This window comes from Labrus bergylta, chromosome 15 (genome assembly GCF_963930695.1).
Source record: "Labrus bergylta chromosome 15, fLabBer1.1, whole genome shotgun sequence".
Lineage (NCBI taxonomy): Eukaryota > Metazoa > Chordata > Actinopteri > Labriformes > Labridae > Labrus > Labrus bergylta.
In genome coordinates, this window is record NC_089209.1 from 16,101,028 (window position 1) to 16,114,531 (window position 13,504).

Genomic DNA, 13,504 nt, shown 5'->3' on the forward strand with positions numbered 1-13,504 from the left:
AAGCTGTCTGTTGTCGTTTTATTGCTGTATTGATGTCCTGACTCCTCATCCGTGTATATTTAAGCCCTAGATGAGTGTGTGCTGGCACTCTGGAGCTCCGTTATTTATGTGTGTTTGCGTATTGTTTTCCTACAGTGTGTGTGTTTGACTCCTTTCATTCTATGACCCTGAGTCCCTGGCCAAATAAAGTATTGATGAAAGGCACTAAACGATTTGGCCCTGGCCCACTGGCCATCTAAAATTGCTTTTGAATTCCTTTTTCAATTGTGGAGTCACCAAAACAGTGCTGAAACTGTTGGTTTGCTGATAAAAATATCCAAGAATGCCACTCACAGTATAATACACTATTTATTTTCAGCTTGATAATTAAACAGATAACGATTTTTTGTCTTCCTCAATGTATCTGTATTGGTCTTTAAGATTTGTGTGTATTCTGTGGCTTAACTCTGGGGACAAATCTGATTTTATTTAATGTAGTTCCTGCTTCTCCTTAAAAGGAAACCTTTGGGCTGCCAGTTTAGCTCAGTCGGTCTAGCACGTACCCCCTCACAGGTTCACACGCACGTCTACCTCACCCACTCCCCTCCCATATATCCTGTCCCTCTCCCGCTGTCATTTCAATAAAGGCATAAAACTTTGATTTCTGTGGAAATAGGCTCATTAGCTCTCTGATGAGATATCTTTAAAATGAATGGGTACCAGGAATCTGTTAAATATAAAACTGTAGCCAGTTGGTTCTGTCAAAAGGGTTTAAAAAAACATTATTCTGTCTCTTAAATCTCTTAAACTTGCTTATTAAGACGTTTTTTTCATTTGAATACGTAAGTGTAAAAGAGGCAAAGTGTAGTGGTCACATCCTATATATTGACCAGAAGCCATTACTACTCAAAACAGCAGAGCTGAGGAATAGTCACATACCTACCTGCCTGTTAGATAGCAAATTGTGTTGTTTAAAGTCAGTTTTAGCTCCTGTACGGAGTTTTTTTGGCATTTATAAATCAGACAAATGATGACTCTTTCTGACCTGCAAAGACAAACAAAACAGCCAGCGGTTATTTCTATTTCCCTTTGGGGACAATAAAGTATATTTTGTCTATCTTGTCATATCTTCTGTATCTTTATTTTAAGGCCCATAGGGGATAGGTGTCTGAAAAAGTGAGCTCACAGCATGCTGTGAAAACAGACTTTGATTCCAAAGCAAACATTCACAGTGAGCAGCACACTAAGCATATTTCCCACATTTTTGGCCCTATTCTATTTTAATTATCAATTATGTTTTCAAGGTGTTTGGGTCGATGAATTACTAAACTGAACTCAGTTGTGTAATTTCAAGCCGGTAGAGTTGAAACACAAATCACAGAGCTGCTTCCTTATGTAATGAATCTGTTGCCCAACAACTCGCACAAACAAGTGCTTCCTGTGTGACTTATAGCACCAAGTTCTCTTCAAGTGCTCGATGTCTGTTGATCGTGCATGGCTGGGAGCACATATTGTAATTCCCTTTGCAACACGCAAAACAAACCGACAAACACAAAGAGCCCTGTGCTTTAGAAGTGCTCCTCTCTAGTGCCTCGTAAAAAAAAAACAGAACACAACCATGTCTAATACTGCAGAGATACTCAAGAGTCCTCAGCTCAGATTTTTTTCCTGAGGTCTCATGTAAAGATGTAGCGATCAGAAAACCCCTCTGATGCTGCTTTTTCATTTAATGAATGAGAAGTAGTGTTCAGAGGATCCTTTCATGGTAATGCAGGATGATTTCAAGTTGTATGGACTGCAGAGACGCTTAAGTGATGCCTTAGAATAATGTTGCTGTCATGTTTTTCCTGCCATCTTGTCATCTGCTGTCCCCAGGCTGGGACTTCTCCTGCAGGCTCATCTGTGGGGACTGCGGGGGACCTGCTGCACAGGACTACAGCTAAGACCATGGAAGTCCTGACCACGACAGGACTGACCACCAAGGCCGTGCTGACCGCAGTCAGCGATCATCGCTGGTGGAAGGAATCCATCAACTACCTTCGGCCGCTGCATGTGAGAACACTTTGTAACTGACGTGATCTGTGGTGACACTGAACACAGCTTTTTATGTCTGGAGTAATGCAGTGATAAATGAGTAATTGAATTCATCAATACCCAATACTTATAGAATAATAGAATACAAGGGACCAATTTGAGACAACAAAAAATGTTATGGGGTCTACTGCAAAACAAGAATCGCACAACTACGATCAATACCTGATACGAAGATTAAGTATTTCTTTATATACTGGTAATATCATTTAAAAACAATAAAAATGAAATAAATAAAAACATCCAAATGTTCGTGCTCCGTGTATCTAAATAAATATGTGTATGCTTTAAGTGTGTGTGTGTGTGTGTGCGCGTGAGCGTGCATGCGTCCATCTTAGAAAACACAACAGCAAGTCAGCACCAGCTGCCATCTCATGCACACACTCCTGCTCCCCAGACTTCATACTCCTCATCCAAAAACAACCAATCAAGAGCTCATCTGTTGCATAATTAATCGACCCGCCTGTTGAATATTTCAATATCTGGCGGTTGCCAGCGGCTGGACCGCCTCGGTGGTCGCTGGCGTGGAGATTGATGGCTCCTCTGGTCTTGCCAGTGACTCGGCAGTGGTGGTGGTGGATCTGTGGTGGCGAGTTTCTAAGACGAGATAAAAACGACAAGCATGCGAGCAGTGGGATAGAGAAAGGGATGACAGTGCTGCGGGCAGGGTGTGAAAGTTTAATGATGTTTTGATGGCTCCTCAGGGTCATGACGCCGGAGACACTCGCCAGGGAGGGGCGTGCGAGAACTCCAACCTGGAGCGTCAAAGCTGCTGCCCCTTTTATCAGGAACTCATTGATGATCCCCATGTCGACCTGGTGAGTGGCTGATGACCGCTGTGTCTCATTGCCAATTATTTTCTCTTCATTAACATTCCTGTTGTCTTTATTTTCCCTTTCTTTTCCTCAGGACACCTCCTTAATTTACAGCCAAGACGCCTGAGTAGCTTTACAACTTAAGGCGTTTAATTGGATTTTTCCACCTATGATTCATAAATTCCTTCAGAAACGGTGTGAAAAACAAAATGAATATTGATTTCAGACTCAGTAATTCAATGCCGAAAGCGATTTAAGAAGAACTAACTGTACTTTACAGGAGAGGAAAGCTGAACTTATGAATGATGGTGTGATAACAGCTCAGAAAAGTAGTAGAATAATATAACACTAAGAGAGAGAGTGCTGTTTCCATAAGAGGGAGGGGGAGAGAAGGTCGTAAAAACTTAAAAAGACAACATTATCCACAGACAGAGGTATGGAAGTAGAAAAGAAGAAAATTTTAAAAAAGGAGTAGTTTGACCTTTTATACCCAGAAAATGGTCACCCCGGGCTATGACTGGGCTTTTTACTCAGAGACACAAATCATGTGGATAGCTAAAAGAGTGGACGTGGGGGGGAAACAGAAGGCCGATACATCTCCTCTCATGACACTTTAATAGGCCTCTCCAAATCCCTTCCTCTGCTCCATATCCAGCGCTCATCCATCTTCAATCATCCGTCCACCAATAATGGCTCCCCACATCCATCCATCCATGAGCAGGCTGATCAATGGGCTTTTTTTTGTTTTGGTGTTGTTTTTTACCTTAACAGTTTCAAAGAAGGAAGGGGGGAGGGGCTGATTGAGAGAGAAAGAGCGACAAACACAACGAGACAGAGAGATGGATAGAGGGAGAGCGCTGGAGACGGACAGGAAGACACTTGGGGCTAAAGCGATAGCTCTGATGCCAGCGTGAGCAAAAAGTTTGTTGTGTAGCTCAGGCACTTGAGAAATAAGTTGGCATTCAAGAATCCTATAAAGACATCATCAAAAGTCCCTTGTTAAAAGGCTTTATTTGGCTCTGAAGGTAATTTGTTCGCTCCATCTCTCAGGCGTCTGACTCGCTCTCCCGGTGCGTGTGTTTTCTGATCTGCTCTCACTACTGTTGGGATTTCCTCGATACAATGACAGGTGTGGAGTATTTCTTTTTTCACACCGTCTTCTCCATTTCTTCTTTCAGAGTCAGGACGTGTATTCGACCTACAAAGACGTGCCCCAGGAAAACTTTGCAGAGGTTTTGTTGAGGACCGGCAAACTGGCTGAGGCTAAAACTGAAGGAGAAACTCTGTTTCCTGCTACAGAGGGTACGAAAAAACCGTCACAAGTGACACATGGTTACAAACACACACTTAAACAGATAGTGTATAAGAAGCTGTGTTACTTACTTTCATAACACCTAGGACTGGTAGCCCCGACTAATTATAGAACTGGGCACTTTTTGTGCCAGATCGGTTGTCATTTGATGTTTTTGGTCGGCTGTTGCACAGCTTGAGCTGTTCCACGGTACAATTTTCCTCATATTCTCAAAAAAAACAACAACAGCTGAAACTTCTTCAAATCTGTTCTGAGCATGTTTTCAAATAATAATATTAGGAGTAGTATTTTACACATTGTTGCTCCCGACGTCTCAACTGAGACTGTGCTGTTATAGAAATAAAACTGAACTTCTGTGCAGACCAGACAGAACATATTGTCTGCATATTCCAGCCATCTGCGGCGCCTTGTTTACTGTTTTTTTTTTCTCTGCCTGCTTTCTGTTCATAGTAGAATTCACAAAGTAAGGCTTTTATGTTCATATTCACACCTTAAATCATCAAGTTCTCATTAACTTTAGTGGAACTGTCAATGGAAAAAAAAGATTAGGGGCTTGGCTGGTTTATGATCCAGAGTGTAAGTGTGCACTAGTACATTTTGGATGTGCAGAACCAAATAGTCTTTTCCCATTTGTAAGTTTCAAAATGGAACTAAGAAATCATTTAGAGTTGCCTGTTTCAGTTCATGGGATCATTTGGAGGATGGAGGTCTTAAATATCCATCTTTATCTTAAGATTTTGTGTTATTATTATTCTGTAAAATTAAGTATTTGTATTAGTTTCTGATTTGCTACTACAATTATTTAGCGTTCTCTCGCACTACAGCTTGCTAGTGAGCGTTTTCAGATTGTTTTCCTTGTTTTCAAAGTCACAAGGTTGTTGGGCGGGGGGTTAGGGTTTAAAGTGTTTACGAAGAGTCAAAGATAGATTGAGTCTTTCACCTGAGCTGTGTCTCAGTGCTCCGTCTTGGTGAAGCTGTGGTATTTGCAGAAGCGAGCAGTGTTCACTCAGCTCACCTGTCCTCTCCTCATCCGTCTAGCCCCGGCTACGTTCAGGACTGGGGGGGGGACGACACACAACAATAGCCCCATATTGATCAATTAATGTAGACCCATGCACCCCACGGCAACAGTAAATAATGATGCATCAGCAAGAGAGATAGCATCAAGTCAAAACATCAAGGCCGTGCTGCGTGATGGATCACAGCGGCTCGCCAAAATCAATGGCACTACAAAAATAAAGAGCGTGCTTGTGTGCGTCTGTGCGTGTGTGTGTGTGTGAATACCAATGCGTGGAGGCTGAAGAATGCAAGGCACGCTCTTTGAGTAGTAGTTGCTAATGCGTAGACATGGATAAACACATTTCCCTCGCTCACACCGAAACAAATTAACACACAAACAAGCTCTCTGTCTCTCTGCTGCCGCCATTCAAGTGAATATCTCTCTCCTTAAAAGTCACCTTCCTTCCAAAGGTGCTGTGCTGTAACGCCGTGGCGAAAAAAGAGAAAAGGCGGTCTGGACGGCATCTCATCCGATAACAACCTTCGATTAATGACTCCCGTGTCGGCCCGTCAAGCATGGCGTCCTCAAACAAAAAAAAAAAAAAAAAAAACAGACTAGGAGATGGCCTTTAAGAAAATAAATATATAGATTTTTCACCTGGCGCAGATAAGGTGGAGGTAATTAATGATGACACGGGTGGAAAAGTGACTCATTGGGATTGAGCTGAGTAAGGGGCACACAAGGGGAGACACACTCTAATATACACGCACACATACATAGTATGGAGAGAGGCTATTGGCTGGTTGTTGACCAGGCCGTAATCAGTTGTTTTTCAATGCTGCCTGCACAGGTAAAACAGTAATAAGTCACTGTCTCGCTATCCAGTTAACCATTTTACCGATTTAGCTAACACAGAAGCCCGCGTGCGTGCGTGCGTGCGTGTGTGCGCACACACTCCTCCACACTGCGTCTCTTTATCACCCTCTGTTTCCCCCTCTGTCTCGCTCACAAGCAGAAATACTGTATGCTTTTAAGTCAGGGTTATCTCCTCTGAGTGTGAGTGTGTGTGTGTGTGTGTGTGCGTGCGTGCGTGCGTGCGTGCGTGCGTGCGTGCGTGCGCGCGTGTTTACCCCTCTGGTAATTCCTGTCCCGATGGTATCAGTAGCTTTAGAGAGGCGTGTAATCAGCTCATTCTGAGGTGTAGCTCATTGAAACCCAGGGGGTAGGAGAGGAGAGAGGAGAGAGGGAAAGGAGAAAAGGAGAAGGGTGGGCACTCTGCTTAAGAGAGCTGTTTTGACTCTTTAAGCCTTTTTGCACACGCACCGAACCTCCAACGAAACTTAACAGGTACAGGCCGGCCTGCGTGTGCACAAATGCATATTAGTGTGCATTTTGTCCTACATTGTATGTCTCTCAGTTTGCCACCGCCTCTGCCTCTGCCTCTCTCCCAGTGTCCATGCTCTACTTTCCTCTGTCAGTTCCAGTTTGTCTCAGGCTCTTATCACAGACACAGGCTTTTGTTCTCCTTGGGCCTGAGACTACAAAGTGATTCTGTCTGCCTCTGCTTCTCTCTGCTCGCCCCCAATGTTACTCCAAGTGAGTGAGTGAGTGAGTGATTAACTAAAGGAGTCAGGGTGTTTACACTGTTCAGTGTTGATCTAGCAAATAGAAAGTATTAATACATAATAATACAAGTTTGTGTTTGTGTGTGAGATCATTCTTACGCATGCTTGCTGTTCGTATGCCCAAAGCTCTATTTGAACTCAATATCCCATCAGCCTTAGGGATAGTTGAAACATAAGGTAGTCCATATTCTGTATGTCTATATAAACTCTAAGCTGCATCTATGTATGAACAGACTAAACAATTCTGGAAAGAACCCTCAAATCAATGTTCAAACTTAAATACGCTTAATTTTCAAGTTAGTTTTTCTGATGATGTGTTCCACAATGCTTTGCTCAAAACAAATGAAATAGCATTTCCCAGCTGCAGAACATTAAAGCTTATTGCACATGGGGGCTGACACAGCTCGGGGAAATGTTTGAATTATTGTAAAAACAGTTTTTGTTCTCTTTGTGAGGTTTAATGCTGCACTCATGCACTGTCAGCAGAATAGGAGGAACTGGAAAACCTCCCATTATTCTGACTCTGGAGTGATAGGCTTGTCGTCAAACAAGTCTAAATGACCTACTGTTCTGTATAGTCTCCCAGATGATAACTGACCACATTCAGCTTTATAAATGTCCGGAATCAGTTGTGTCAGTGTTGTATTTGTGCATTGGAATGAGCTTTTTGTTTTGAGTTTCTGTATCCAATTTGCTACCAGGTTGTTGACTGATTTGGCTCTGTTCACTAATCTGGAGATATTTATGACTCATTAATACTGGAAGTCTGACTTGTTTTTCTTTCCCAGCAGCTAATTATTTTGGTCTGAAATGTATGACAATAAACAAAACAAAAGTGGCAGCTTACTTTAGGTCTATTTGGGCATTTCTTGCATATTATCTGTTTGTATTTACACGTAGTGTACACTAACACCGTGACAGTAAATGTGCAGTATGACAAAGCATTCCAAACATATTACCAGTGAATCTCTTGTGACATGAATGTGAATCTGTACATAGCATCCATACATACTTTAATCTACTGATCATTTCCTGATTCATCTATTCATATTTGATGAAAACATGTCAGCCGTTCGTAGAAGCTGTTTTCAAAAACTGAACTAATTTGCGTTTTTTTCCCTAAGTAAATCAAAAATCAACTATGTCCCTTTGACCCAATACCTGTTTTGTGTTACTGCTTGAAAATGAACTCAGCCTATCGAACAGTTATCCCTTTATTTTTATGTACGATTGTTTTATAGTCAATTGTTTACTGCTAACATGTGAGCCCAGTACCTGTCTGATTTCATCCTTAGATTCTTAAAAAAAGCATTTGAGCCGAGCTTTAAAAACCTGCCGACATGATGTGCTCGACCAGATTAGTGGTCCACACAGACAAAAGCAGTTAAAGTGAGTTATTTTTATGATTCTTGTAATCGAACCCCTCTATCTGTCTTTCTGAATATGCACTTATTCGACATTCAAGGGATTGGACTTTGAAGTGCACTTAAGCGAAGTTTGGACTCATCTTGAGAGCACTTATTAGAAGTGGGCATGTACTTACTCTTTGAATAATAAATACTTTCTGTGCAAGAAACAATACACGCACACACGTGCATGCATGAACTCACACACAAACAACCTTCAGTACACAACATACGCAAACACACACAACCACACAGACAGGAACACAATAGCCCAGCCAGAAGATGGACAGAATCCCAGATTTCCAGGAGGGGGGGGGGTTTAATGACGCTTCTTGACATTGTCTGTGCAGTTTCTTCTCATCTCCCTCTATTTTTACCCTCCTTCTCTTTTGTCTGGCCCGCAGAGAGGTGAATTCTGACAGCCACTGTCGTCTGTATTCAACAAACGTGGGATGAGACTCGTCCAAGAGGGGAGGGTTGCTTGTTAATCCACAGTGCTTTAGTTAAAGTCTCTCCTTCTTTCTCTCTCCTTCCTCTCCTTGTTTTTTTCCAGTTTTGCTTCAGCTGGCCAACGATGCGTTTCCAAGGGACATGATGCTGGCTCTGTCCTACTTACTAGCCCTGCCTCAGGTACTGTCCCACACAGATACACACACTGAGCTTTATTTTGAACAGACTCTGGGAATGTGTGCAATAATACAAGTGTGATTATACAACAGAGAGATTCTGGCAGGATTTACTGTGAATCCACCATTGAACCCTTGCCTTTCTGGATAAACTATCGTGTGTGACACTTTGCATCATCACTTTGTCAGATCAAAGTTGCACGTAAAAAAAAAAAAAAAAAAAAAAAGCACCAGAATGTAGCAGCTCATCAAAAGCGTGACATTGTGACGACCTTGATATTAGACATGTTGTGTGTAAGAGAGTTTCATGTCTCCATCAGTTCAGTCAAAATTCATACATCTCTATGAAGCACTTCACACTGTGTGTCTGCTGTCACCTTGTCTCGGCTGTCAAAGGAACAGCTGGGGTACTTTGACAGCAAAGAAAACAAAACGGCATGACGGAGAAACCCACTAGTGGCGACTGCAGTAAGTTGTGTTCAAGTGCAGGTCATGAAATCCCGCCTGAGTCTCAACACCTCTGCAGTGGAAAACTAAAATGCTGGAGTGGATGTTTCGTAGATATTTCCTGCAGAGCTTGTTAACCCCACTTACACAAGCCTTACAAACTGATTGAGTTCTGCAATGGCTAAAAGAGGGTGTTTTTGTTCATTCTTAGGGTTTTCATTATTCTAGGGTCTATTCATTATTGAGCTCATTATCTTTATTTTTACTGCTTATTTATGAACATTTGGAACTGAAAGGCCATGAGACATTATTTTTCATATCAGTTGCTCACATATTGATATCAGGGAATGCTTGTTCATGCTTTATTGCTCATTTTTCTTCCACTACAGTCTACCGGCTTCCTTTTCTTACCCATTTCTGTCCATCCATCTGTCCAGGTGCTGGATGCAAACAGGTGTTTTGAGAAACAGTGTCACTCTGCCTTGTCGCTCCAGCTGGCCGGCTACTACTACTCCCTACAGATCTACTCTCGCCTCATGCCCTGTTTCAAAAACAAGGACCACACACTCTACCAGGTCAGTGTTCAATGTCGTTTAATATATGTGCATTTGTGTGGTTGAGAGAAATGAGCTATTGGGTAGTACACTGACTTTGGAGATGTCCAGGTCTCTGTTCTCCTCTTTTCTTCTTATAACTCAAGTATACAACTATTTATAAAAAAAATGTAAATATTTTATTGAAAAGTCCTCCCTTTATTCCAGATGATATGTATTTCCAACAAGAGTGCAAAAGTTAATGTAACATGAATACAAAAACAAAAGAAAGATATTTGCTGAGAAATTCAAAACAAAAAACAGACATTAGTCAAACTGATAAAGCAATCTGAAAGTTGAGGCTGTTCCTTCAACGGCGCAAAAAAAAAGATTGACCTGTTTAAAGCAGATTGATTTTGAAGCAGTTTCTTGAAACATGAGAGGGTAAGTGCAGGATTTAGCTCTCCAGCTGTAGACATTTTCAGCCAGGGACCAAAACAAAGAGAAACTCCTTTGCAGCCATTACTTTTAAGTTTGTTACAGGGTTGCTGGAAGCAGCAGAAGTGGAATTGGCCCATATGGCTTTTGATAGAACCACAGGCTGAATCATGAATCACAGTTGTCTTACAGTCAAAAAGAGAATCACCAGGAGTCATGGGTTTTGATGTCTGCGTGTCAGAAAAGGCAGGAAAGCTTAGTCATGTTTGGCTGTGTTGGAAGTATATAAGTGTGTCATCTGCATAGCCCTGGATCTCAGCCCACACTTTGACCAAGCACCAACTCAAAAGCACTCAGGATATAATTCAACAATCTGCAATGCCACATATCACTTAACACTTTATATGTTGGACAGATACTGTATGTGAATTCTTTAGGCATGTTTCGGTACACACTCCATAAAAGCAATTTTAACGAATTTTTGCATCCAAGTAGCATCAAGGCTGAATAAAAACCCTCGATGTCGTTTGTTACTAACGTATAGTCACACACATACAGATGAAAAATACAAATTTTCTGCTTCAAATCACAGCTATATGATCAATCAATCCTCATTTGTATTGCTCCAGTTCATAACAAATATTTTCTCTTACTTAAACTTACTCTCTGTTGTATTATCTACAAGGACCCAACATTAATCCACCATGAGCACAGCACTAATCAGCATTTAGCAAAGTTACACAGGAAAAGAAAAACAGCTTTTAAGAGGCAGAAACCTCGAGCGGAAGCAGACTCATGTTGAATAGCCGTCTGCTGAACTGTGTTTGAATTGGAAAGTGGGATGAAGGGAGATGCAGGAAGAACACAGACAAAGATAAACAGAGCAAAAACAACATCAATGAATAAGATCGATTTATAGCTACAATGTCAGTAATAATGGCACATGTTTGTGTAGTATTAGTTAGGGCTAGGGCTGATATGATACAAAATTTCAGTCGATATCGATAATTGTCACGATAAATGTCAAATCATTATTTATTTCAAATTGAAAGGCTGATTTTTGCTCCTCAGTGAAATTTGAAGAAACCAGATAGTTAATTGTGGTTTAACATTATTTATTGTCTGAACATGACACACTATGCTTGAACAGAGGAACATTTCACGATCTTCAGCCCAGTCCACGCTGCTGGAAAACGCTGATATGACAGATGGCTGTTTGGCAGTAACACTTAGTGGCCAACAGTAAGTGTTAACAGCTAAGTGTGATAATAGCCTGATCAGTCTAATATTAATGTTAGCAACTGTAATGTGATGTTGTCTACTCGGACTTAAATACTCAAGTCAGACTTTTCCATGTAACAACTATTTTTCCTTATTTTCATGCACCATTTAAACTTTTGATTCAAATATATTCTGACATTTTTTTATTTTTTTTTATGTGACATCCCCTCTAGAATTTAAAATAAATGTATTGTTTTGACCAGCGTGCGGCTGCACAGCATGATGTTGTTATGACTGTCCTGCCGGTGGGATTGAAAAGCCACAAACAATCAGAAATCCCAGTCGTTGTACTGGAGTGTAGTTCCTGCCTGGATGTTATTGTATTGAACATTTGATAACTTTTGGAGCTGCGGGCTATTTGGCTTAAATGGACATTGTTCGTGACAAAACGGGAATACAAAAGGCTTTAGAGTGATGCAGAGGGGAAATAAATCGAACACAATCAGACATAATTTAGCTAACTGGGAAAAATAACGGCAGAGTTGAAAATAGCTGTAATCATCCTTTCACAGATCAGACTAGTAATCCATTTACTGATTCCTAAATACTAAACCAACACTGAAATGTCTCTGTGCTACTGTTCGTGACTTTGCATGTCTCATTGTGTTCATTTTTTTCAAGATGTGTTAATGAAAGCATTCAGATAATTTTCCATAATTGACTGGCTGGTGGGGTTTAGTCGGTTTGGTCCGCGTGTGAATTAAACATATTTGTCCAATAAGGAGGCTCATTAACTTTCTGAAACAATGCAGGCCATGAGCAGCCACAAGAGACCAGATTACTGCTTTACGCACTCTGGAAAGATAAGCAAACAGGACAAGAAGAGCAGATCAGAATATACAAGTTAGAAAGGGACAACAGCAGGAAAAAAAGATTGGCGGCAGGGATGTCGAGAGTTGCTAGGCGTTAAATAAGAGAATAAATGGCTCTGACCTTTTCCTTGAGTGGACTTGTGGCTCTCGTGGGCTTCAGCCTAGGTGGAACGAGGGGAGGTAAAATGTTGAAATAAAAGGACGGAAAGAGGAAAAAGAGGCCAGCTGAAGAAGTGGATAAGTGTGTCCCCGTTGACATTCAAGGTCAGGGCTGTGCACGGAAACACATACGTACTTGCACACACTAAAAAGTTATACTCAACACTGATTGCTCGATCCCACACACTGACACACGCATCCTAATGGCAGTAATCACTCCCCAACCTCCTGCCTCGAGTGAAGTTCAAGTCCATTAACTTAAAATATATACAGCTTTTTCCTCTTCGGTGCTACACTTTGGCAGTTGCACCCTCATTTTTTGCTCATTTCTTCTTCTTTTTTTTTTTAAATCTCTTTCGCCTTTGAGTTTTTTTCTCTCAAAAATGTGTTCTACCAGAGTGTGTGCTTGTTATCATTGTGTTCCAGGTCTTGCCTTCACTCAGCTCTTATTGATGAGGTAGTCGCAACTTTAGCTCTAACACTGAAAGAAGCAGGAGCAGAGACAACCATTAAACCCTTCTTCCTTGTGGTCTTTCAACACATTCAGGACTTTTTTTTTTTTTTTACTTCTCTCCTCCACTGTTTGCTCTCTCTGCCCCCTTTCCATTCCTTATTTTTTCCTGTCAGTTAACTCTAATGAATTGCTTTGATGGCATGACAGTTGTGTTTTTGTGTGTCTCATTCTGTCAACATTAGTTGCTCTCCCTTCTCGCGTTCCTCACTTCATCTACACAGTGTAAAGAGACTTTTTTTTTTTTTTTTTTTTTCCTCCAGCCTGTTTTGCTCCTGTCAAATCTCAGGCCCCTCTGTCCACATCACTATCTTGGCGGTGCATACTTTATATAGTTCTTTTGTGCTTTCTTTAGATCTCTTGCTTTCTCTTATCTTTTAAGGGCGCACATTGTGCTGCTTGTGATATTTAATTTCAGATATGTATGACAGGGCGCGGATATCAGGATTTCTTGCAAGCGATCGATTTG

General features: G+C 41.3%; 1 protein-coding gene across 1 annotated transcript in view; it reads left to right on the plus strand.

The window, feature by feature from the left end:
- Positions 1-13,504, plus strand: part of nbas (NBAS subunit of NRZ tethering complex) — a 157,896-nt gene that overhangs the window by 71,762 nt on the left and 72,630 nt on the right. The window contains exons 37-41 of the mRNA XM_020642042.3: positions 1,855-2,031; positions 2,775-2,888; positions 4,064-4,187; positions 8,782-8,858; positions 9,739-9,876. Coding sequence (XP_020497698.2) covers positions 1,855-2,031; positions 2,775-2,888; positions 4,064-4,187; positions 8,782-8,858; positions 9,739-9,876 — 630 coding nt within the window. The remainder of the gene's footprint in view (positions 1-1,854; positions 2,032-2,774; positions 2,889-4,063; positions 4,188-8,781; positions 8,859-9,738; positions 9,877-13,504) is intronic.